General features: G+C 32.4%; 4 protein-coding genes across 4 annotated transcripts; 2 read left to right on the top strand and 2 right to left on the bottom strand.

Moving 5' to 3' along the window:
- Positions 1-2,272: 2,272 nt before the first annotated feature.
- On the bottom strand, positions 2,273-4,252 carry LOC130999743 (pentatricopeptide repeat-containing protein At1g63330-like). Its single transcript, XM_057925360.1, has one exon. The coding sequence runs from the start codon at positions 4,229-4,231 to the stop codon at positions 2,429-2,431; it is 1,803 nt and encodes a 600-aa protein (XP_057781343.1). The 5' UTR covers positions 4,232-4,252; the 3' UTR covers positions 2,273-2,428.
- A 770-nt stretch (positions 4,253-5,022) lies between these two features.
- LOC130999745 (cysteine synthase, chloroplastic/chromoplastic-like) lies at positions 5,023-8,971 on the top strand. The gene is made up of 10 exons (XM_057925363.1): positions 5,023-5,392; positions 5,806-5,915; positions 6,086-6,143; positions 6,261-6,524; positions 7,304-7,441; positions 7,558-7,609; positions 7,696-7,775; positions 8,006-8,065; positions 8,251-8,331; positions 8,616-8,971. Exons 1-10 carry the CDS (start codon positions 5,150-5,152, stop codon positions 8,706-8,708), a joined length of 1,179 nt encoding a protein of 392 aa, XP_057781346.1. The 5' UTR covers positions 5,023-5,149; the 3' UTR covers positions 8,709-8,971.
- Positions 8,972-11,955: 2,984 nt separating this feature from the next.
- LOC130999746 ((+)-neomenthol dehydrogenase) lies at positions 11,956-15,610 on the top strand. The gene is made up of 4 exons (XM_057925364.1): positions 11,956-12,054; positions 13,010-13,268; positions 14,353-14,535; positions 15,099-15,610. Exons 1-4 carry the CDS (start codon positions 11,993-11,995, stop codon positions 15,495-15,497), a joined length of 903 nt encoding a protein of 300 aa, XP_057781347.1. The 5' UTR covers positions 11,956-11,992; the 3' UTR covers positions 15,498-15,610.
- Positions 15,611-17,129: 1,519 nt separating this feature from the next.
- On the bottom strand, positions 17,130-20,281 carry LOC130999747 (uncharacterized). The gene is made up of 5 exons (XM_057925365.1): positions 19,961-20,281; positions 18,437-18,538; positions 18,143-18,284; positions 18,017-18,063; positions 17,130-17,560 (listed from the first exon to the last, which is right to left on the bottom strand). Exons 1-5 carry the CDS (start codon positions 20,045-20,047, stop codon positions 17,345-17,347), a joined length of 594 nt encoding a protein of 197 aa, XP_057781348.1. The 5' UTR covers positions 20,048-20,281; the 3' UTR covers positions 17,130-17,344.
- Between the last annotated feature and the right edge of the window lie 5,785 nt (positions 20,282-26,066).

Here is a 26,066-nt window from a genome sequence, read left to right as displayed (position 1 = left end):
AAATCATGTCCGTTAGATTAGATAAGATCAACGGATGAGATTACTTCTCTCTTCTTTCTTACATTTAGGCCTTTTTCATTGAACCTAACCCTATATATATATATATATATATATATATATATATATATATATATATATGCTGAAAAAACCATATACTTTTTCGATTTTTGGTTTTTTCCCATGACAAAAAGAATTTGAACAGAAATCCATGAATTGAAAAATTTATTGCATTTTTTCCCCGCGTCCATTTTCCGGCGATCTCCGATTGAGCTTCGATCCAACGTGGTTGCCACATAACATTAATTTTCCACCTCACCTAAACCCCTAATTTTCCACCTCACCTCCTCACAGCTCTGACATAGCCAGAGCTTACCAAATCAGCTCTGGCTGCCCAAGGTAGAGAGTGACTTACCAAATCAGCTCAGCCAGAGCTCCGGTATGCTTTGGCTGCCATTTTTTTAGCATTCCATTTCCAGATTTTTGAGAAGGCATGGTCAAGTTAAGAACTAGATTTTTGCTCTGCAATAAGAACTACATTTCGAACAGATTTTCGAGGGCATTCCATTTCCAGATTTTGAGCCATTAAAATCTACAAACCAACATTTCATTTACATTTTCAATGATCATGAAAAACAACATTTCAAACTTTGTGTGAGATACAACAAAGGAATCGCCGAAACGGATTTTCTCGGTGTGAGATACACGAAGGACGACTGGTATTCCACATCCACATTGTGCACGCGGATGCAAAGCTCCTGAATTCGAGCTTCCAGTTAGGTTTTGGGACATTTTGCTCGACGAACCCTAATCGACGAACCCTATGCTTAGACAAACCCTAAGCTTCATATTTTGTAATTGAATTGTCAAAAAGCCATAAAACGGCATCGTCTCGTTCAATTCCCGGCGATGACACGCTGGAAATCCGATTGCCACCTCGGATTCAATTTGGGGGAAAAATGAACGCGGGGAAAAATGCAATAAATTTTTCAATTCATGGATTTTTGTTCAGATTTTTTTTTGTCATGGGAAAAAATCAAAAATAAAAAAAGTATATGTTTTTTCGGCAATGAACCCTATATATTATAACTTCAAGTAAGTGCTTCATATAAAAAAAGTAGAACAAGTGTCATCTCTTAGACCAATCCAAACAAATTTAACAATAACTTGGTACATAAACATCCTTTGTGGATTAGTACATGATACTTATAAATAATCGGCTGCAATGATAATGGATTAAATAAAAAAAGTAGAAGCATATGCTAAGAGTCTCTTTTCGCGCGTTTCTTCTAAGAAAACCACTATAGTAATATCTCTCTTTGGTTAACTAGTATTTTCTCATGTGCTATGCACGAAATGAAAATATAGCAATATTATACAATGTAAATAAAATAATACATTTTCTTGAGAAAAAAGACAATAATTATACCTGGAATCTATATCTATAATATATAAAAGATGAGTTTTTTTCCCTTTCTTTTTCTCTCTCTTCTTCCACCAAAATTTTCACTATATTTTTAACCTTTTTATATTGTAATTATTGTTTAAACGTCATCAAATTTGATCATGAAAAAATAATCAATATGTATCTCAAATTCAATATAGTATAAAAATCATCAAAAATGAATAAGTTATGAAAATATTAGAATATTTTATTTTCTGTCTCTTCATTAAAAAATTTATAACTTTTTATTTACGTTTGTATAGAAATATTTATTATGATGAATAGTATATGCATAGTGCAAATTTTTATTATCGAATACTTTTTAAATTTATTTAATAACTTTAATTATCATTACACTCTGTATAAATTGAATATTTATATTTTTAAATTCAGGATTTTATTGAGTAATTGATGTGAATTATTATATGTTATTACAATATATTTTGTATTGTTGAGAGAATTGTGTTTAGGAGATGAAGGAGGGTGTAGATACCAGTTTGTTGCTATTAGTTGTGTTGCTAAATCTTCACAAGTATGTTTTTGGCGTAGCTTTTTCAAGACTGAAAACTGCAGGATGTTTTGTGAGGCAATTTTGATTTGCGAAATGAGTAGTTTTCTGCTCAAATTGTGGTTAAAAACTAATCAGGAAAGAGACACTTCAGCTAGAAGGCTGTCTGCCTCTTGTATCAAAAGTAGAAGAAAATAAATGAATATCCATTTCAGTAACATATGCATATGAATTGAATTATTAGAATATCTGAGAATATATTTGCACACAACATGAGATATATGAGAATTGAAAAACCACCCATAAATAAACGCAAGAAAATCACAAGAAAAATCTTTAGATGAAAAAATAGTACAGAAGAAATAAAAAGACACGAGATCAGCCCAAAGCCTGAGTTGAAAAAAAAAACTAGAAGAAATAAAAAGACACAAAGTTCAGCCCCAAAGCCTGAGTTGGTTGCATCTCAGAAGGGGAGATGACTATGATGCAAAATCCTTTGGCAAAACATCCTTCATCAATTTGAGAAGAACATCATCTTTAGTTTTTCCTTGCATTTGATCAATGAGCATGGAAAGAGTAGAAACATCTGCTGAGAGTTCCTTTTCGCGCATTACTTCCAAGTATGGTATTGCCTTGCTAAGCTCTTTCTTCTTTAGGAAACTTCGCGTCATGATGTTGTATGTCACTTCGTCAGGTGCACAACCATGACTCTGCATCTCTGTAAGCAAACATTGTGCCTCCTCCGTAGAACCTTCATGACAAAGTGCACCAATGATCATATTATATATACGAGTATTAGGTAGCACACCTATAGAAGGTAGTTGGTTGAAAAGATCTCTAGCAACATCAAGTTTCCCATTTTTGCATAATCCATTTATGACAGCCCCATATGTGACTCTATTAGGAGTAACTCCTTTCCCTTCAATCGTGTGCACAAAAGAAAGAGCTTCATCAATCTCCCCATTCCTGCATAGCCCATCCAACAATGTATTATAAGTATATATGTCAGGAGTTACTCGTCGAGCTTCCATATCCTTCAAAAGCTTCCAGCCCTCGGAAAATCTACGTTTACTAAACAATCCATGTATCATGGTTGTGTAAGTACATGTATCATGCTCCAGACCTTTACAAGGAAATTCCAGAAAATGAAGCCGAGCTTCGTCTATTCTCCCCTTTCTGCAATATCCATTTAATAAGCAGTTGTAGGTAACAATATTAGGCTTAAGTCCCTTGTCAACCATGGAATCAAGTACTTGTCGTGCTTTGTCAATTTCTCCTCTCAAACAATACCCCTCCATTATCGCAGTATAAGTGACAACATCAGGGCATACGTTACGTTGCTTCATAATTTCCAGTAAATCCACGGCCTCTTTCATCTTTTGTTCCTTGCAGTATGCATCAATCAATATATTAAAGGTAACAACATTGAGAGAAATATTAGAATTAGACATTTCATTCACCAGAACCTTAACATCCTCCAGTCTCCCTAGGTCGCACAACCCCTGAATCATCGAGCTGTACGTGACAACATCGGGTGTAATACCCTTTTCGATCATCGCGGATAGGAGCTGGAGAGCATCATCCACCATTCCAGATTTGCGTAGCCCGTCGAGTAATGCATTATAAGCCTTGACATTAGGTCTCAACCTACTTCTTTCTAATCTACGAACTAAATCTCTCGCTGGAAGGACATTTCCTGATTTACAAAGCCCATCTACCATCGTCACAATCATAAAATCATTAGGCTCACATATTCTGAAACGCAAAAGCATATTGAACAATTTCCCAGCCTCGGCCACCTTATGATTTAAAAACAACCCTTTAATCAGAGTGGTGAATGTCGCGACATCTGGTTCGTACCCTCTCTTGAAAAATATACCCATTACAGCAAAGCCAGATTTTATATCTTTCAAGAGACAACAACAATTCACAGCAATATTCATCGTGTAAACATTAACAGGGACACCCATCCTAAGCATTTCATCAAACATATAAAGGGCAAAAGAATACTGCTCAATCTTTACAGTGACACTCAAAAGATTGTTGTACATTAGAACAGAAGGCTCCGGCTGCATACTCTTCATTTTTTGAAACACTCCAATAGCATCATTTAATTCTTTAATACAGCTGAAATCGATTCTGGGCTGCTTAGGTTGAAAAGCCTTGGAAGAGAAGAGAGAGAATGGAGGAGAGATAATACCCGATTTATGCGACCATTGATTGAGAAATCCTCTTCCATGAATGAGATCGATTGCAGAAACAGCAGCTCTTCTGCTCATCATCGTTAATCGCAGAAAAAAGGGTTGCAACGGATGCTGAGGATGTTTTGCAAGAGTAAAGATATTTTTATGTTAGTTCTTTTTTTATAAGAACAAATCATGGACCAAATGTGTGTAATTTGGGTTGAATTGGGCCAGCCCAAATTATATTGGGCCAAATATATAATCATGGACCAAATGTGTAATTCTATTTGGATTCAATCGAAACTCGAAAATAATAATAATAATAATAATAATAATAATAATAATAATAATAATAATAATAATAAAAAATTACGATTGACTGTTATAATTTAGATTTCTTTCAAGTTGATTACTGATTATGGTCTTTTTGTATCAACAATGCATTTTTATCTTATTCAAGTATTGATTGATAATTAATCATATGAAGTTTTTCGCTCAAGAAATATTAATTCATCTGATAAATTGATCGCATTTTAAATTATTGAGCACTCGAAAAACATCTAAAATTAAATATTTTTTTCAAAAGTACATACTTATTTCCTCCGTTTTTTAATAAGTATTATGTGACATAAATTTACACATATCAAGATACGATATAATTCTACATATACAATTAAATCAATCTTTTAATAAATATCATGCGACATAAAGTTACACATAATAAGATAATTCTTCATATATAGCATTTCCTAATTTTAAGATTTCAAGTTTTGACTCTCTCCTTTCTCTTAGGTGAAGAAAAAAAAAATACATTTCATTATAATATACTTATTAAAATATGGATAAAAATAAAAATTTAACTTAATTTTACTCTAAAAATTCCATGATTATACCACGCAGTATACACACAGTGAAGGTGTGAGAAATAGTGATGAGAGAGAGAGTGAGAGAATAAAATATCATATGTGAAGCCACAAAAATCTCTATGCTTTCTGACACAAAATCGCACACAGTGGCATGACAATGGCGACGCTGGCGAAAATTCCGTTGACTTTTCTGTGTGCCGCCGACAGCTCGGAGCTCTGCTCGCCTAAATTCTCCACTGCTAGGCGATCTCTCGGAGCTAGAACGCTAGCCTATGAGAATGCCGATAGAATGAGAATCGGCTGCGGTAGTAGGTGCGGAATTGTGTGTAAAGCGGTATCGGTCGAGCCGCAGGCGGCGATTGAAGGTCTCAACATTGCTGAAGATGTTAGCCAGGTCTCACTTTCATCTCTCTCTGTATATATATGTGTGTGTGAAATGTAGCAGTGTTGGGATTATTGAGTTTTAGTCGATGGCTGTGGCGCAAATTAATCATTTTTCCTCTTTTCTAACAGAAAAAATAGAATTATCTTGGAAAAAAAGTTAACTTGTTGCCTCTTGGATGAAATATGATTGTGGAAATTGAGGCAAGTTACAAGTATGTCTCCTTTTGTATTCTAATTTGGCAACTCAAATGCGAGAAATATAGGTGAGATTGGAAGCCGTATTTAGCTGAGATAGGGATGGATAAATTAGGTGAAAGTTTATTTTTATCTTCATGTTTTCTGTTTGGATCAATATTTGGATGTTAATGTTGTTGGAGTTCTATTTATTAGCTTTTCCAATTTGTGTTTCTTCACTTTCTTCAGCTTATTGGGAAGACGCCAATGGTTTACTTAAACAACATAGTAAAAGGTTGCGTTGCGAATGTATCTGCCAAGCTTGAGATCATGGAGCCATGTTGCAGTGTCAAGGATAGGTTAGCAACAATTTCACTCTTCACATTCAAATTTTGTATATGTGGCTTGAAGAAAATCACTCTGTCTTTGATCTAAAAATTCATCGGTTATAACATGATTTTCACATTTATTAAGAATATCTTATTCGAGAGTAGGTTGTTTTACATCCGTGGTCGTGTCTTGCTTCCAGGATAGGATACAGTATGATAGCTGATGCTGAGAAAAGAGGCCTTATAACTCCGGGAAAGGTATAATGTGAATCATATTTCCACTGTATGGTTTGTCCCTTTTGATTGTTTTTTACATTGCTTCTTTCTTTACCCTCGTATGCTTTGTTCTTATATGGAAATTCGACTATATTCTAGAGTGTTTTGGTCGAAGCTACGAGTGGAAATACTGGAATTGGCCTTGCTTTTATAGCTGCCTCTAAAGGATACAAGCTCATCTTGACAATGCCAACGTCCATGAGTCTTGAGAGGAAGGTCCTCTTGAAAGCTTTCGGAGCTAAGCTCGTGTTGACGGATGCAGCCAAAGGCGTGAACGGAGCTCTTCAGAAAGCTGAAGAAATATTGAATAGCACTCCGAATGCCTATATGCTAGGACAGTTTGATAACCCAGCAAACCCCCAGGTTTCTTCTTACAACCTTCTGACTTGTTCATTCTCTTATTAAGTATTTCATTCATTCAATTTGTTGGCATTAACGGGTTCAATTATCTGAAGGATAACCGCGGTTTTGATGGCATGTGCTTTATTATCTCTGGTAGTGGGTTCATAGAAGGGTTAATTGCAAAATAAATAACGAAGTTATATCCATTTTGCTAGGCCTTCTTTCAAACCTTTGCAAATAAATACCAAATCTTTATAATTTATGCAATTGCCTATTTCTTTCCGACAACCGAAATGGTGGCTAGGATGCCGGTGTGTGGACTAAATGAGTTGTTTAGCATGCAATTAAGCACAAAGTTGATAAGATTCTAATATTATGCATTTTTTTGCTCAATTGCACACTAAACGACGTGGTTTGCTCCTCCAAATCCACACCATCTTTTTAGTCAATGCTAGCGTCCACGTCATCTCTTCGGTTGCCGGAAAAATTGGTGAAGCCCCAATTGCAAAAATTAGAATGATTTTGGTATGTATTTTGCTAAGGTTTGAATTGAAAGTGAGGTCGAAATTGCAAAATTAGTATAATAAGATTGTGATTTGTTTTGCAATTACCCCTTCTTAAATCATAATATCTTGTAGTGTCTTGTTACGAAAAATGTTCGTATATCATATATATGATGGTTCTTTCATTACATCACATGTTCCTCCTTCTTAGTTTAGGAACACCACCTTGTTCTGCTTAAGTCGGTGTTTTTATTAAAAATAAGATTGCATTATTAAATCATGTATCCTTTTTGTCAGATTCACTATGAAACCACTGGCCCAGAGATATGGGAAGATACAAAAGGCAAGGTGGACATACTTGTTGCAGGGATCGGCACCGGTGGAACTATTTCAGGCACTGGTCGTTACCTCAAAAAACTCAATCCTAATGTCAAGGTAGTTTATTTTCCTTTTTCTCCTTTCAAATGATCTTATACTTAATGATAATTGTTCACTAAGCATTTTACTAATTCTCTAATGCATCAATTCATTGCCTGCCCCCGTTGAATTAGGTTATTGGCGTGGAACCAACGGAAAGTAATATATTAACTGGTGGCGAGCCCGGTAAGCTTACGGTCTCTATACTTATCTCTGTCAATCCACTAGGTTAAAGCTGTCCTTTCTCTAACATCTGCACTTTGAAACTGCAGGTCCTCACAAAATTCAAGGGATTGGAGCTGGTTTTATTCCAAAGAATTTAGATCTAGAAGTCGTGGATGAAGTTATAGCGGTCTGCTTCTTACCCCTACCATTTTCCATAGCTTCTGCACTGCATGTGTGCACGATATATGGGTGCCAAGTGCCAAGTAGCCGTGCAATTTTGTTTGTTGATCTATGATGCATAAGCATAATAAGTAGTCCTTATGACAAAAACACTTATGCATCAGTTGAAAATTTATTTGTATACTGTTGGTTTATATTAATATTCCTCATTTTTGTTACTCCTTTTGTCATTGCTAGATATCGAGCGATGAAGCAGTAGAAACTGCAAAGCAATTGGCTCTCCAAGAAGGCCTACTGGTGAGTGTTTGCTCGTTACATTATAAGTTTGTACTTTATATATTGGTGGCAAATCACTAGAAGTGAAATCACAAAGGTTGAACTAATAGTTTTGATTTTAAAAGCTCTTTGCAAGTCTTAAGACTACGATTTACAGCACGAGCTTTCATAGTGAAGCATTTCTTACAATATTTTATTTTAATCAGGTGGGTATTTCTTCCGGAGCAGCAGCTGCTGCTGCTTTAAGGGTTGCAACGAGACCTGAAAATGCCGGCAAACTTATCACTGTATGTCGGTTTTGGGCAAGTTGTTGATAAATTTAAGTGCAACTTTAAGAACTGTTTTAGCATTTTGTAAATTTCATAAACAATCATCGGAATCTTGTGAGGAAGCGATCTTCACAATCCTTTAATTCTGTCATCGGATTGGTAACTGCTGGGCCGATTTTCACATGATTTCACGGATTATGAAACGCATTAGCTTGGTTTTCGTCTTCCCCCACAATAATTGTACTAGAACACGGGTTCTATTTTTCTCCGGAGCTCTTCTAAGACTCTGATACACTTTGCAGGTTGTGTTTCCCAGCTTTGGCGAAAGGTACTTGTCCACAGTTCTTTTCGAGTCCATACGGGAAGAGTGCTTGACGATGCAACCCGAAGAATGAATCTCATCGTTCCACGGAGTCTAGGTGCCGTAGACAACGTCGTCCTCAGCTCATCCTCTTCACTTGCAACAATGAGCAGGTCAAGTTTTTATTGAGCTCTGTATGTATTCAAGAATCTATAGTTGAATGCAGTGAATTTGTGTTTAAGATTTGATGATTTTTTAAACTTCTTGATTGATGGTTGTAATTTAAACAAATGGGATGTTGTACATGTTTTCCACTTGTGTAATAACAAGGAGAAATAAAATGGAGATTTGTCCAAATGAGTGAGAAATGCTATCTATGGTACGGCTCGGGGTTGTAAATGGATCGAGTCGAGTTGAATCGAACAACGAACAAACAGCCCTACTACTTACTTTGTCCCACTTTGATAGTCCGCATTGCTTTTTGCATATATAGTATGAAATGTTTTATATTTTTTTAAAAATATAATTTATATATAATTATTTTACTTTATCGCTATTTATTGTTTTATAAATAACATTATTTAAGTAAAAAAAAAGTTCAATATAATTTAAATTTATTAAATAGAAAATTATCAAAGTGAGAAAAATATACGAGCATGTTTGATTATGCGTGTGAAGATGAACAAGTCATTCCCACCTAATATTTAAACTTAAAAGTCTCGAACTCAATAAAGGAGCAATATACTATTTAATTTTTCGCATTATATAGGAACCTCGTGTCTTATAAGTTATAATACGAAAAAATTATAAACAATTAATGATATAAGAGTGCGTAATTAGGCAGCACGTGCTTAATTATTTAGTTATACAATTTAAGTAGCTCCCAAAATCAAACATCAATTCTTTGTAATTCTTAATGTGTCATGCCCTATTAATAGCTGGTCCCGAATCTAAGTAGCTCATATTACTTTAGTAAAATGTTTTATTATTTTTATTGATGTGTCACGCCCACGAATAAAGCATGAGATAAATTATAAAAAATATATAGTTATATATTGAAGCATTTGAAAGTTAATTCATTTTTTACGAGAGTTTGGACCACAAATCTTTTGAATACCTAACATCATTTTTATATATGAACCGTATATATATTCTTAAACAAATTAAGTTGAATAAAGAATTATAATATGCGTTACATAAGAAAATGTTTGCTTTATTTTATTGAGTTACAAAAGTTTGAAGTGCACCATCTAATTTACTTTAATGTGTAGCTCGATGTCCCAAAAAATAAAAAAAATCAAATGTAGATGTTTCTTTATATTAAATACCATGATGTGGAAGTCATTAGTCATTTTATCTAGTAATTGTTATTTTGTCATTTTTCATCATTTTTCATATTTTATCACTTTAACTTTATGTATGTGGTAGAATGGGAAAAAAGATAAATAGAAGCGACAAGGCAACAATTATAAGAAAATTAAAGCTACAAAACGCCAAAATCTAAATATATATTATTATTAACAGCTCTCAAGAAAAGAATATATTGTTAATTATAGTTACAAATTAATCTTTATAATCATGTATTTAAATCTTATATATAATAATGTAGCAAAATTAATTTCGTTCAAGAAAGTAATCCTAATCTAGAATTATGACTATTGACTAATTCAAAGTCATGAAAGTAGATCAGATGAAATTAGAACTTGTATGTTTGTATAGATATAATATAGTATATACAAAGTTAAAATCTAAACGTTGTCATGTTGCAATAAATTTATTTGGACTGTGCCCATGTGATAAATAATTTTCATATACCTCTAATTAACTCTCCATTAATTATTAGAGTTTTTCATGAAAATAAATGGCCATGCGCTGTGATTGGGGGTGCATATGCACTATACTATATACTTCCTTTGTCCAATTTATAACGTCCCAATATCTTTTTGGGACGTGCCTCATTTATAATGTCTCAATCCAAAAAATGAAATAAATTATTTTATTTATCTCTCTCATCATTTACTATACTTTCTTTTATTTTAATTATCTACATTTTCTTAATTTACGTACCTCATTTTTTTGGAGAGGTTATAACTGGTACGGAGGGAGTATTATATATCAATATTCAAGTTAAAGACTTTATTAAATGACATCCCTTGAGAAATTATTGAAGCAAATTATAATCCGACCAAATAGATTAATGAAGTTGAATTAATAAAGCTAGAAAAACAAGTATATATTTATGTATATGGTAGAGATCAAATTAATATGAGCCATGATGTATAAGTTGGTGAAATAAATTGTCTATCAACTTATATTAACTACTTTTGTATCTTGCAAATAAAGACAAATGCATGGGGAAACTATAATATTAGTCCAACTTGAAAACAAAACTTTTTTCAGAAAGCAAACATTAGAAAATAACCTTAAAAAAATATTTGGTGCTAGTGGCGAGGAACATGTAGGCCTCTATATATCCTTTCACTTTCAACATCTTTTATGTCCTACCTAAAATTTTAATTTTAATTCATATTTTTTTATTTATATTTTTCTGTTTAATACTCCTTTAGTTAAAAAAAAAAAAAGAACTTTTACCGGGAAAAAAAATCCCTTTGTAAAAATGTAGTCAAATGCATTAAGTTTACCGAGGAATAAATCCCTCGGTATTCCCTCGATATAATTTACCGACCGTCAGATTCCTTTTGTAATTTTTTGCCGACATTGAAATTACCAATATCCATTTTACTTCGGTGATCTCTCGTTAATTATAATTACCGACAATATTTTTGAATTTATCGAGAGAAAAATCTGTCTATAAAAAAAATATTTTGTTGTTGTATTCATAGTCCCTTATTCCTTTTTTAGATGTCCCAATATATAGTCCATTTTCCAAAAATCAAGTTATTTTTACAACTCGACTAGCAGTTTAGGTCATGCAATGAAATTAAAAATTAAAAACTAAAAACTATCAATTAAAAATTCTGCAGTGATCTCAGAAATTACCGCAGGGGACAACACATGTGGACTATACAATATTAAGCCACGAGCCTCACTCACACTATCACAATTAATTAATTAATTAATAGTACTATTATTCAATTAATTGTGATTTATAGTACATTGTTTATACTACATCACATACATATAATTAATTAATTTCTGTGTGGTTGGGGACTTGTGAAGATTCCACGCCACAATATATTTTCAAACTTTTCAGACTGCGCTTTCCTTCATGCATATTTTATTAATTCCACACCTTATCTGCCAGCATCATGTTACATTAATTATTATATTTATGTACTTATATATATAAGTGTTCATTTGTTGTTTCATTCATTTTATTTTTTTCATAGTATCTTACATTTTGCATAGTCTTGAAAAATGTCGAATAAAGAGGAAGCAAACACCATTCTTGTTTCTCCTATTTGCCATCCATTATCAAGGTACGATTCTCTATTTTCTTATCGTGTTTCAATTTCAAACCCTATTTCAATAACATCTCTCGTTGGATTTATAGTAATATCAAGATATAATATCGTGTTTCAGTCACTTATTTTTCGAGTTAAGTAAATTTATCGATAATAATAATCGGTGGTAGACATAGGGGGAGCACTAGCACCCCCAACCAAATTTCGAACACTATTATTTCTTTATTTAATATTGCAAATTTATTAAAAAAAATGATATCATGTTTCAATCATTCATTTTTCAAGTTTTTTTTTTTTTTTTGATCAAGTAAAGGTGAATTTCATAAAAGGTACCAGAAGTACCAAAAAATTACAAAAAACGTGAAAGCAGCTCATTAGATATCCATTCGGCAACGATGGTATTCACCCCAATGATCCCAAAAATTTTGTTCCAACACCAAAGTCTAACCTTAACGTAAATTTATCGATAATTATGATTGGTGGGTGCTGGGGGGAGCACAAGCACCCCCAACTAAATTTCGAACACTATATTTCAATAATATCTCTCATCATGTTTATAATAATATCAAAAAATGATATCATGTTTCAATCTTTTATTTTTCAAGTTAACGTAAATTTATCGATAATTATGATTGGTGGGTGCTGGGGGGAGCACAAGCACCCCCAACCAAAATTTTCAATTTTTTCATCTTTTATTTTCTATATTTTCGAGAAAAAAAAATTAGTAGTGCTCCTCCTAATCTAATTTTCTGCGTCCGTCCCTATATAAACATAATGTGCATCGGTGAAATGAAACTCGAAACTAAAATATGATTTAATTAAAAATTCACGAAATTTAGTTCACCAAGAAACACTTACATGCATTTGCGAATATTAAATTTTCACGACCAAATAATTGAAAATATAATCTTTTTTAGCTACATGAAATTAAAATAAAATGAACATACTAATATTGGTTATATATATGTAGGTGGTGGTCGAAGGAGACGGTAGCGATAGTCACCGGAGCTAACAAGGGCATCGGGTTTGCCCTAGTTAGGCGGCTGGCGGAGCTAGGGCTCACGGTGGTTCTGACGGCCAGAGACGGCGGCCGCGGCCTCGCGGTGGTTGAATCGTTGAAGAATGAAGGCTTGCATGTTCACTTTTGTTGCCTTGATATTTCTGATCAAAATTCCATTGAAAAATTTGTTTCATGGTTTCAACAAGCTTTTGGTGTTGTGGATATATTGGTAAGTTCTTTGGTAATTTTTGTAGTAAATAATTAAAATTTTCAGTTTATCGGTTATGCTCTTAGAAAAGCATGTATTTTACGTATTTTAAATTTACGGGATATTATAAGATTAATTTCATGTTGAATCTAAAATTGATGGATCAAAATTAAAAAGATTTTTTTTGTGTGTATGCAGAAATTTTTGTCTAAATCGAGACAAATCCCATTAATTAATAAATGACAAATAATCATCAAATCATTTATTTTAAGGTGACCGGTTTTATTCTTATCTAGATTTTGTCTTCTTGTTATAAATTATGATTTGAGTTTGGTGAACCGACCAAATTAATTATATCGAAATTTTAAGCTGATCGATATTAAATGATTTTGGTTATAAATAGGAAAGAATAGGTTGAAAAAAAATCCAAGCATTGAAGAACTTCTATGTAAATGGAGGTTTTTTTTTTTAAGAACAAGTTAATTAGCTCGTGAATATTAAATTATTAATTATTAGGTTAATTAAATAGAACAAGTTGATGCAAATGTACAAATATTAATAGAATAAAATTAAATGTTGCTAGTTAGTGGAATGATGAATTAATTTATACACCTAACTAAGCAGAGTTATAAATAGATGTTCAAGTCATAAACAATAGTTTTTTTTTAAGATCTTAAAAACAATTTATTAATTAAATCTAAATCTTCAATACAAAATTTCTCTCAAGATTGACCACCGACAACTAATTAGAGACTAAAAAGTCTAAAATTAATCTATAGACTATAGCACATGGTTAATTACTATAACATATACTAATTTGAAATGCCTTTTTCTCAAAAATAATAAATAAAATAAAATTTGATCCTTCCAAATTACTAGTAAAGTTGAATGACTTAGTAAAATTGATTCTCCTAAGTCACTTATTCGAGTTAAGACACATGAATGCATTAAACAATGAATGTACCAATAATTTGTTGTATGATCTTCAATTACACTTCATTTCCCTCTTTCTTTCTTTTTTAAATAATAACAAAATTATGAATTATTTAATGTTGGTAGCATGAAAATAAATTTATTTATTTATTTATTTATTTTTATTTTTCAGATAAACAATGCGGCCGTGTCGTTCAACGAGCTAGATGGGAACTCGGTGGAGCAGGCGGAGACGGTGGTGCGAACTAATTTCTACGGCCCGAAAATGCTGACTGAGGCCCTCTTGCCGCTCTTCCGCCGCCAATCCACGGCGGCGAGGATTCTCAATATCAGCTCAAGACTTGGATTATTAAATGTGAGTATAAATTTGTAAGTTAGTTATCATCCACTTATATGAGTCGGATTATTCATATAATATATACTACGTGCATAATGTGCAATGCTCGTAAAAGTTATAAATGAAAAATATACACTTATTATATGTATTATGAAAAAAAATATTCTTATGTTATATCATATAAATAAAATATGAATAAACATAAGGGAATAAATTAATATTCTTACAAAATGAAATAATTCATGTGGCAAATATATAAATATGTATTTAGAGGTTGGTTCTCATGATAATTTTATTTTTCATAAGAGCGTGACTGAACATACATCGTAAAATTAATTGTATCATAAAAATATAATTTATGCTCCTCGTAGATTCGTACAATACTGGTAATATATTCGATGATGCGTCCATCATATATTTTCACGATTGAAATACTGAAAATAACTATCACGCTCTCAATTTAAATTTTCAAATTGACCTAATTTTTATATAATTGCATTGAGTTTTCCATTTTCATTTGTTTGCAACCGGATCGACTACTAACAAAATAACAAAACAAATAATTTCTTTTTTCCACGCAGAAGCTCAAGAATCCCAAATTCAAAGCAATGCTTCTCGATGAGGAAAATCTATCAGAATCCCAAATAGAAGGAATGATCAATTTATTTCTTGAAGATGTGAAAAATGGGACATGGAAAAGCAATGGATGGCCTCAAATTTGGACTGATTATGCAGTTTCAAAATTGGCTCTTAATTCATACTCCAATATTTTGGCTAGACGTTACAAAGGGAAAGACCTAAGTGTCAATTGTATCTGCCCGGGCTTCACTCAAACCTCCATGACCGGCGGCAAGGGCTTGCACACCGCCGATACCGTGGCGGCAATCGGCGCCCGCCTCGCCTTGCTCCCGGTGGAGGAGCTGCCCACCGGGAAGTTTTTTGTCATAGGGTCCAATAACCCTATTTATTCGAAGTTGTGATGGAATATATTAGTGAAGTTTTTTTTTTTTTTTTAATTACAACTCACACCCACGTATTGGGTATAACTCGAACCCTCAATTTATTGATTGGAGAAAAAAAAATATTTTACCAATTGAGCTACACTTCGTCCTCGTATGATAATAGTGAGGTTTTAGAGCTCTTATTTTGGTTTGTTTGTGTACTTATATATAGTGTTGTGATTGGGGATGTCATTCATGTGTGACATCCTAACTTTTTGTTCATTTAGTAGTTTTATTATCGGATTTTTTTCTCTTTTTGAGCAGTTTAGTATCGAATTTATTATTTCCTCCGTCCCACTTCAAGTAACCTATTTTTTTTCGGGACAATTATTTTGATAAATATTAATTAGATTATTAAATGCTTGTGGTGTAGAGTTGAAAAGGTGATGTGGGGCCCCAAAATTTTTTATTGTTTGAGAATAATTTTTTCTATAAAGGAAAATACGACAATTGAAGTAAGACAACCCAAAAAGGAAAACAAGACACTTTAAGTGGACGGAGAGAATATTAAATTTCTTTTTGCATATATGTATATATTGGATGTTAAGAAAAAGAAGGTAAGTTTAATCCATTATAATCTTTACATAGAAAATCGAACAATTAAATAATTTACATTGAGGATATAAGATGTGAAGTTTAATTGCGTCATCTACTTCTGGTTTTTATTTGCGTCATCTACTTTTGGTTTTATCTATTCTAGGAACATCATATTTAAAATGGCTACATTGTGATTAAATATATATAGAAAAGATAAGGAAGAAAAAGACAGAACACACATGATCATCATAAATTCATATTAATTATTATTGGGACTTAGGTACGTAAGAAATGTGGGTAGAGGATTCAAAGATAGAATGTGATAGAAAGTAGATAGATAGGTAGATATTCAAAATAAATGATGAGACCAAATATAGATGGAACAAATGTGACATGGGCCGCAATCCTGTGTGCTCCGGTGCGCAGTGCACATGGGTCCATCTGACCCGAACTTGAGTCTGATCCGACTTAAATTCGGGTTTGGATTGAGTTCGGACCGACCCCGCCCCAATGGATCATGGGGTTAGGATCGAATTATATATCAGAATTTGGATTGCATCATGGGTCCATTCGGTCCGAACTTGAGTCTGATCCGACTCAAATTCGAATTTGGATTGAGTTCGGACCGATCCCGCCCCCGCCCCAACGGATCATGGGGATAGGATCGAATTATATATCAGAATTTGGATCGGCATGCGAACATAAATTTTTATTTAGTGCAATCTGTTACATGATTGAGTTTATTCTCGATTTTATCTTGATTTTAACTAATAATTAATAATTTGACATTGACCTAATAAATCCCATTTACTGCACGTGAACACATTTATTAGGCTTTGATTTTTATGTAATTAATAATTTGAGGTGTAAATGGAAAAAAAATAAAAATAAAAACTATAATGTAGACTATACATCATTCACCAAAACCTTATAAATATAGCCCACGCATATGGAATTTCCAAATGCTGTGTGTTTTCTTCCTCGCATTAAAAGCAATACACACAATGAAAGTTTCTCCTCCTAACAATGTATTTTCTTTGATCGTAAATTTATCATGAAAAATGGAACGGCAAATTCTAGTTATAATTGCATTTTTCTTTCACTAGCTCAAAATCCGACAAACTCAATGGGAATATTACAACGTTCAATAAGTTGCAATAAATGGTCTATATATATATTCAAGATACAAGTCGCAAAACTTGAGCAGATTCAACTTATACAGTGAATTAGTAAAGGGAAAGAGCATAGTACACAGTCGTCAGAGTCGAGGCGTAGCCGTTGAACGGAGATCAACTTTTCACGCTTCCGAAAAATCTGGACAGCGGCAAAGGCCCATCAGCGTCTTCATTTTCGCTGCTCAAGTGCTTCGACCTTGAGCGCCGTTTCTTCTCTTTCTTGCTTCGCCTCGACCTTGACTTGGATCGCTTCGACTCTCTCTCTTCATCATCGCTGCTAGATGATTCTGATGAGGAGCTCGAACTAGAATCTGAAGATCTCTTCGAACGCTGAAATCGAATACCGAGTGTACTTTATTAGAATTAGCATTCAGAATCACAGTGAGGCAATAATGTTGAGAGGAAAATTGAGATGGCAGTTTCTAAAGGTGCAGGCTGACAATGAAAATGCAGAAGATTGTAAAAACGAAAATAAACAAAAATGGGGTCGAGACATGGATAATTATGATGCAAAATGAAACATCCATTCAGCTGGAAAAGCATATTGTTGCTTAAAGTCTACATCTAAGAAGTGGAATGATTGGTTTAAGGAGTTCTATTTGAATGATAAACAACATTTTTTCACTTCCTATAACTTGCTCAGCTTAAATAAGACGAAGAATTTCAAGTCTTGAAAGTGACTAAATGTTGTTCAAGAATTTCAAGACTTCCTGTTAACCAGGCGAATCATAACCAGTAGATCATCAATTAAACAAACAAATCTAAACAGGAAGGGTGGGTATGCACCTTTCGCTTCTTGCTGCTGTGTTTCTTTGAATCTTTGTCCTTCTTATCTGCAAAAAACAGTAACAATAACATTAAACGCTATTATTTATGAGCATGGAAAAAATCACTGCCCACTCAAACAATTACCCCTTTTGCGCTTGGATTTGCTGCTGGAGTGGTTTTTCCCTTGTGCAAGTTTACGTGATCTTTCAGCATCTAGCTGAGCCCTATACTCTCTCATCATCTTGTCTTTATCCGCTTCCAACACCCCCCTTCTCATTTCTTCCTCCTAGCAATTACACCGTTAGGCTCTAACATATTTATGCTAACAAGCACCGTTTAAGCTTGAACCAAGTAAAAAGATAGAATGTGGTCAACCGACACAGAATTATGAAAGATACAAGACATGCAATCCTAAAAGAACACAATCCCATAAATCACCTTTTGCTTCTTCTTGTACTCCTCCCATGTAATTGTATGAGAAGTTTTGAGACTTGCCAAACGAGCAGCATGCCATTCTGGTGAATGAAATGAACCATCCACCTGCGACAGTCCTCATCAGAAAAAGTACAGACTAAATGCATCGAAGTAGCAGCAGCAAAAGGAAGAATAACACTAGAAGTTTGTCCGGCAACAATCAAATATCTCGATCAATTGATAAGTCAAACCAGTCTACAGAGGTACTAACTAGCATTGCAAAAGTAAAATCTTCCTTTGAATGTAGGAATGTGTTTAAAAGAACCGGCAGCCTAAAAAATAACATGCACTGATAATAATAAGTGGAATTAAGTTGCACAATCAACAATTTGGTACTTACTTTCTTAATGGATATATATTTTGAATAATAAATCATTTTACCAGCGGCAGCATTATCAATTTTCCACGTATAGCATTCAACTCCAATCATATCAACAAAGCTTGCTCATTTTACCAATAGTAAGTAGCTGGTATGTGGTGTTCTTCTTCTCTTTCTACTCAATCAAGCTCATCATAAATGTTATCTAATCAATTTACCCATCAGCTTACATCTTAGTCAACATTCACCACTTGAGAACTTCACAAATGAAATAGTACCCCGCCAACAAAATATGCATTTTATCCCCAGTTAGCATCACAGTCAAATCTTTCAACATTAACTCATCGATGAATTAACAAAGATAACAAAAATTGAACTAAGAGATGGTTTGGTTGAGGTTATAGGATCCTTAAACAACTTATAAGCTCTTCAGAATTGTTTGGCAAAAATAAACACGAAATGAGCTCTAACATCTTATAAGCTACCCGAAAAATAAGTTCCTCAACCCCATCATATTTTTTCATAATCTTATACGCAATAATCAATTTACAAAAACAACCCTACTACGTTTTCTTATTTCTAACATGTACCCTTCCAATTCCATCTCTCTTCAATTTTCTCTCACAAACTAGGATTTTCTATCTATAGCTTACAAGCTCAATTTGTCCAAACACTTTGACAATTTAGAAGCTCATAAACATCTTATAAGCTGTTGGAGCATACAACCTCTCTAAAATAAGCTCAGCCAAACACCCCCCAAGTAAAACCCCAAATCAGAATCAGATTAGCCTATTTTTTTCTTCAATACAATCTCAAACTGAGCTAGAGCCATTGCTCATAGCTTCAAGATTTCCAAAACCCTAACAATCTTGCCAGAGTGAAGTCCCAATTCAGTAACAGATAAAAGAAAGAAACGCTAAATACAAAATTTTCCAGCTAATATCAGTTCTCCAACACTCTTTCTCAGCATCAAGTTTAGCACTACACATTTTCATTATAAATCCTCCGAAGTCAATTTAATGCACTCATTTTTATAGCGTAATTCAATTAATTCATTAATTATATCACAAATTATCATGGAGTTTAGCCTCTCCATCAACTAAATCAAACACCTAAAGAGAAAAAAATCAACAAACGCGCTACAGTATACAGTATGAAAGGGTACGAACCATGCCATCTTCAACCTCATCCGGCGCGGCGGAGCTCGAGCCAAGCCGAGATCTTTGCATCGCTTTGTACGCTTGATTTTTCCCCATTTTTTGTTATAGTAAATTATACAATTTTATCATATAATTCCCGAGAAGAATTTGGAGATGAGAATCATGAAAAAAAAAAACAAAGAATCCGAAAATTAAATTTATTCCATGAATTTATGGAGAATTATTGAGGATGAAAATGGTGGTTTTGTTGTTTGTGCGGGCTTTGTGAGGTAGAACAAGGGTTGGAATTTGGGGGCTGATTTACTATCATTATTATCTGAAATTTATTACCAAATTTATATAGTATTATATATATATAATTATATATGCAACATATCTATTTCTATCATACCAATGATCGGTATTATTTTTATTTTATATATTTATCTTGATTTTCTAGTACTTAATAAAACATTATTGAGATTATTAATTTTATAATTATATAAAAAATTAAAATTAATGTATAATATCATTCTTTTTAATAATTTTGAAAGAAGCGACTATTATATTTTCCAATGTTTTGTTATGTTTTTCAAAGGCAATGTTTATTTAATTTAAACATTTTATTTTGGTGACAATTGACAAAGATTAGAATAATGGGCTTCTTTCAAGAAAAAAGAATAGTGGTCTTCAAAAAAAACAAATTGGGCCATTAACACATTTGGTTTGGGCAAAGAATAATGGATACGTATGCTTTTTGGGCCAAAAATATGCTTAAGTGTATATACATCTCCTATTAACTTTTGGGCGTGGTGAGAACTATATTTTTCGTGGACTTAAAAAATAAAATTTCGCTCTATCTAAGATTCGAACCCAAATTATGCATTCATCCAACAAGATAATGCATCCGTCGTAGATCTTGATGATCGAAGAACTGAAAATGGTTCTCCAATCTTATTTTATTCGGTGGTTCTTACTTGAATGAACTCTGCCCGTAAGTTTTAGTATAAATTGTATATATCTTTCTTCGTTTTTTTTTTTTTTTTCAAGAAATCTTTCTTCAAATTTTAGTAACCCAAGCAAAAACATTGTGAAGATTGATTTTTGAAGTATTTTAGTTTGCTTAAAGATTCATCGTAAGATTACTTTAAAAAAATCATTAATTTAGATTAAAGAAAAATCATCATATAAGCCTTCTAAATTTTTTTGAAAAATCATCATCATCCTAAAGTTATTACATCTTGAGCATGCAAATACTTTCATAAATTGCTTTAAAAAACCATTTTAGATTATTAAATGCTCTCATAATCATAGCAACAAAGGATGCTTACTTGAGCACATGACACATCATTAAAATTCAAGCTAATATATAGAGACATAATTTGTTCAATATATATTGTGAAAACAGTTGGCCAATTATTTAACGTAGATATATATCCACTAAAATTCGAAGATCCTATTTAAAAGACCAAAAAACTTTAGAGGCTTTCTTGATACAATTTGGCAAAAGCTAAAGTTTGATTAAATTATCCCAATATTATCGAATTATTATTGTTATCCTTGATTATATAGTACTTATATTATGTTAAAAAGAAAAGCAAATAACCTTAAAGGCCCATTAGCATTCTAGATACAAAATGTCTAGGACTAAAATTTGACTATATAAAAGGTTCAAATTTTATCAAATTATTGAGATCCTTGATTGTAGCAAAAGAACACAAAAAGTGTGAGAATTCAAAAGCAATGATCAAGATACTATAAAGTTGAATACATTATGATATCTTATTAGCTTTTCAAATTAAAGATTTGATTGCCTTAATATATAATGTATACCATGAATAAACATGGGTGCTTCAAAAAAGTAATGCATGCACAATCCACCTAAAAATAATGTTTTTCTAGACAATTAGCAAGATGGCCCCATTTGTGATTTTTTTTTTGTTTTTAAATCTTATAGTTTCCATTCTCTAGTTCTACCCAAATATAGCCCCACCATTCCCACTAAACATTTTTTTTCAATTATTTTTTCTCAACCAATTATTTATATTCACCCATAGGTGATGAGAAAGGAAGAGATATGAGATTTTGTAATTATTGGGTATTGATGAATACATCATATATTTTAATTGGTCTCAATAGGCGATAGTATACGTGGACTAAAAAGCTTTTAAAATTTCATGTAATAAATGAAAACCAATAAAAATATGCAAGTTATTGTATCAAGGTGGTCGGTACAATCAATGCATATACATTTTGAAAGCATGTTATGCATAATTGTCATGCAATATATATACAAGAACAACAATTGGCTTAGGTTTATTCTTATTTTAAATTTACAAAAGTAATCAACCTAATACTATAAAAGTTTATGGATCAATTAGATATTTCTCTTAATTTGATGGGTACTCGCACACTTTTTAGAATTATTAGAATTGCAAATGACAATTTACCTCTCGTCTCATTGGACTTGGCCTTGTCTGATCCTTTTGACTGCTCTAAGCAAGGATAAAGATAAAATCACCAAATTATAAACCTATAGTTAAAGATATTGATAATTCATGGATTTGTTTGTTTGATGGATTAAAGATAGGAAATATCTTTAGTAAGTATAAAAAAATTACAACCCTACTAATTTATATATTATGCATGAAAGATTTATATAATATTATAAAAATAATTAAGTTGAGTTTTGGATTATACAATCAAGTTTAGTTATAGGATTGAGAGTTGTCTAAAGTGGATTTGATCTAACGAGTGACTCGATTTCAGACTACATTAATTGAATCACAAAAGTTATAGCTCAATATATTTTTAAGATTTAATTGAATTGATAGAATTGTATAGTACTATTTTATTTCTCGTCCTAGACTTGATCCTGTTCGATCCCCTTGATAGCTCTATAAGAATAAATTACAAACATACGAAACTAAAATTATTCACAACACATGAATTTATTTGTTTGATGGATTGAACGAGGGGGAATATATTTGTTACACATGTATAATTTTACATTATAAGTATAAATAACTATAGTATAACTCTATTCATTTATATAAACTATTAACAAAGATTATTGAAGGGAAACCAACACTAGATGAAAAAAAAATCAAAATAATTCCAAGAAGAGAAGAAAAATCAATAAATAAGAAGAATAATGACAAATGTACGGCACTGCAACAAAGAGGAGTAAGTTGAATAGTGAATCCCGTGAATTACGCATTGGCACTGTGGAAATTAAAAGGCAACGGTCTAGATATATACACCTGTCGGTTTTTTGGGCTCATCAAGCCTTCTTTCAAAATTATATTTCACGACGAGTCTTAACTCAATTGATAAAACGTTTCTCTTCAATACGTGAAAATTGTAACGAAAAAGAATTATCTGAAATCGATTATAAACTGTTAGTTTTTACAATGATCTTGAAACTTTAGAGTAACCGCACCCGTTAAGCCCCATCTGAAGCTTTAAGTGCCCCCAGTTCGAGCCATCGGACTCTGCAGCGGTAGGGAATCTTTGGGCCCGACTAACTTTTTTTTTTATTTAGTGATACAATTGTGTTTGATACTTAGAAACTTTTCCACCCCGCTTGCTTTTGTGAGCTCCTCCTCGAGTCGGGGGGAGGGGGGGCTATGCAGTGTATGGAGGCTCGTGTCGGCTAGTCAAGCCCCGATATACATGCTCTTAAAGCCATCCGTAATTAATTGGCCCGTAGTTGTGTTTGAGCCCACTAGAGGCTCGTCTAAGTTTTTCTATTTTTATAAATATCGAGTCGTGTGTTACAAAATTATTCAAATGAATGAAAATATAATTAGGGTTTTCTAAAAAAAAATGTAAACACAGATTTAAAGTTGTGGGACGATGCAATCCTCTCATTAGGACCGTATCAAAAGGCATAATCATAAATAAAAAATATATATAATGCATACTAAACGTAATGAATTTTATCGATTATATCTTAAATTTCTATTACATGTCACATTCTCAAAGAATTAATCCCAAAACTCTCTTTATAATTCAAAATCACAAAAAAAATGATTGACATATTATTCAAATTGACTGAATTTTGGCGAGTTGTGCCAAATTAATTTTAGAAATGTAATTTCATCATTAGTTTGAAATCGAGATCGATTAGTTTACTATTTATACCTGATATGCATAATCTTTCTACGAATTAAACTCATATCAAATGGTACAATAATTACTGTTAGTTGCCAATGAATGAAAATAGTCACATTCAACTGTCAGAAATTATAATAAGCATTTACCTGCAGTTTGACCACAACAAATAAATGCTGGTGTGGGCACACACCCTATATATGCATATGCAGAATTTGGAATGTTTGGTAGATCAAATTTATTTTTGAATATTCCACATTGAATTGATTCTAAATTAATTTTATTATTGGAGTATTTCAAGATTTGAAGACAAGACTAATTTTATGACACTGTTCCCAACCAATTATCAAATTGACCAGTTTCTCAAATCGAATAAGATATTATGATTATGCATAAATTCCCCTATCAGATCGCATGTATAGGTGAGACGGATAGATCGGGGTTGAGGAGCGGGTCTAGCGCGGGTCGCAGCTTTGGTCATATAATTCAAAGTAAATCAACATAAAAAGATAAGTAAAACATTACTCCCTCCGTTCCTGAAATGACTTCCTCTTTGGGGACGGCACGAGTTTTAATAAAAAGTTGTAAAGTGTATTGATAATGGAGAAAAAATGATATAATTATTATTGGAAGTTGTGAAAAGTGTTATAATTAGTATTGGGAGTGGTGAAAAGTGAAAAGTAAGAATAAATAAAGTATTATTAGTGGTGGGGTAGATTTCCAAAAATAGAAAGAAAGAAAGAGAAAGTTATTTGGGGGACGTCCCAAAATAGAAAAAGAGGAAGTTATTTTAGAGACGGATGAAGTATTTTTTTATATCAATAATTACTTTTTGTTATAATAATTGTTGGACTCTTTTTATATATAATTATTACTCCATATAAAAAAACTGGAATAATTAAATAAACTGCATTGATGATAAAGGTAAAATGAGAAATTTGACATGATTTTTTATTCTATAATTTTGAAATATGATACTCCCTCCGTCTCACAAAAACATGAACGTTTTTCTATTTTGGGGTGTCTCACAAAAACATGAATATTTTCATTTTAGTAAATCATGGTCCACCACTACTTTTCTTTAATTAATTCATTACTCTCACAACATCTTTTAAAGTGGGACCCATTTTCCACTTACTTTAACTCTCAACTAAATTTTTTTAAAACTCGTGCATTTCTCTTTTTCATGTTTTTGTGATACGGAGGGAGTAAAATTTTAATAGTACTAAAATCCAATTAATAAAAAGTACATGTGGTAAAAAGTAAAAGGGTTATTAGCCTGTAAATACATGAACTTTTTATATTTTCTAAAATTTAACATGACTTTTATTTTTAGCCCACAAATACACGAACTTATCATTTTTTCTGATTTTTGACATCGACATGAAAAAATTCTATTTATTGTTGAGGTGGAGGCCGGAATACATGATGTGGACTACGAAATATGCACTTGAAAAGAATAATTTGATTCATTATTTTGATTTGAGAGTGAATGACATGGTATCCTGACCTTCACATTAATAGTAAATTAGAATTTTTCTTGTCGATGTCAAAAATTAGAAAAAATGTTAAATTCGTGTATTTGTGGGCTAAAAATAAAAGTCATGTTAAATTTCAGAAAATATAAAAAGTTCGTGTATTTACAGGCTAATAACCCAAAGTAAAAGTTGATGAATATGGATGGGGCAAACTGAAAATAAATAAAACTGTAAGGACCTGGATGGAAACAATACATTCGGCAATAGGGCTTTTAGATTCTGTCATTTATGTCAACATCTAATTTGTGAAGATAACCTATATGAATCGGCAATAGGGATTTAGATTCTGTCATTTATGTCAAGCTTTTTGCTAATTAAATACACTTTTTTTAATATCTAAAATTATATTGTTCCTTTCAGAATCTTATAGAATCTTATAGAATTGGGAGTTCTAGACTTGATATAATTGGTTATAGAAAATTGATTTAACTGTCAACATTTGTGTTTGTTTTAAAGTTTAAGAATAGGAGTTCAATATATGC

This window comes from Salvia miltiorrhiza, chromosome 8 (genome assembly GCF_028751815.1).
Source record: "Salvia miltiorrhiza cultivar Shanhuang (shh) chromosome 8, IMPLAD_Smil_shh, whole genome shotgun sequence".
Lineage (NCBI taxonomy): Eukaryota > Viridiplantae > Streptophyta > Magnoliopsida > Lamiales > Lamiaceae > Salvia > Salvia miltiorrhiza.
Note: the sequence above shows the minus strand (reverse complement) of the source record. Positions and strands in the feature narration are given on the sequence as shown.

Bases quoted from the DNA above. Each gene is read 5' to 3' on its own strand.
- LOC130999743 (XM_057925360.1), bottom strand. From the start codon at position 4,231: ATGATGAGCAGAAGAGCTGCTGTTTCTGCAATCGATCTCATTCATGGA.
- LOC130999745 (XM_057925363.1), top strand. From the start codon at position 5,150: ATGACAATGGCGACGCTGGCGAAAATTCCGTTGACTTTTCTGTGTGCC. The intron at 5,393-5,805 runs GTCTCACTTTCA...CACTTTCTTCAG, and splicing joins TTGCTGAAGATGTTAGCCAG to CTTATTGGGAAGACGCCAAT. The intron at 7,776-8,005 runs GTCTGCTTCTTA...TGTCATTGCTAG, and splicing joins TCGTGGATGAAGTTATAGCG to ATATCGAGCGATGAAGCAGT.
- LOC130999746 (XM_057925364.1), top strand. From the start codon at position 11,993: ATGTCGAATAAAGAGGAAGCAAACACCATTCTTGTTTCTCCTATTTGC. The intron at 12,055-13,009 runs GTACGATTCTCT...ATATATATGTAG, and splicing joins ATTTGCCATCCATTATCAAG to GTGGTGGTCGAAGGAGACGG. The intron at 13,269-14,352 runs GTAAGTTCTTTG...TTTATTTTTCAG, and splicing joins TTGGTGTTGTGGATATATTG to ATAAACAATGCGGCCGTGTC.
- LOC130999747 (XM_057925365.1), bottom strand. From the start codon at position 20,047: ATGGGGAAAAATCAAGCGTACAAAGCGATGCAAAGATCTCGGCTTGGC. The intron at 18,285-18,436 runs GTGATTTATGGG...TGTAATTGCTAG, and splicing joins AGTACAAGAAGAAGCAAAAG to GAGGAAGAAATGAGAAGGGG. The intron at 18,064-18,142 runs GTAATTGTTTGA...TGTTTTTTGCAG, and splicing joins CAAATCCAAGCGCAAAAGGG to ATAAGAAGGACAAAGATTCA.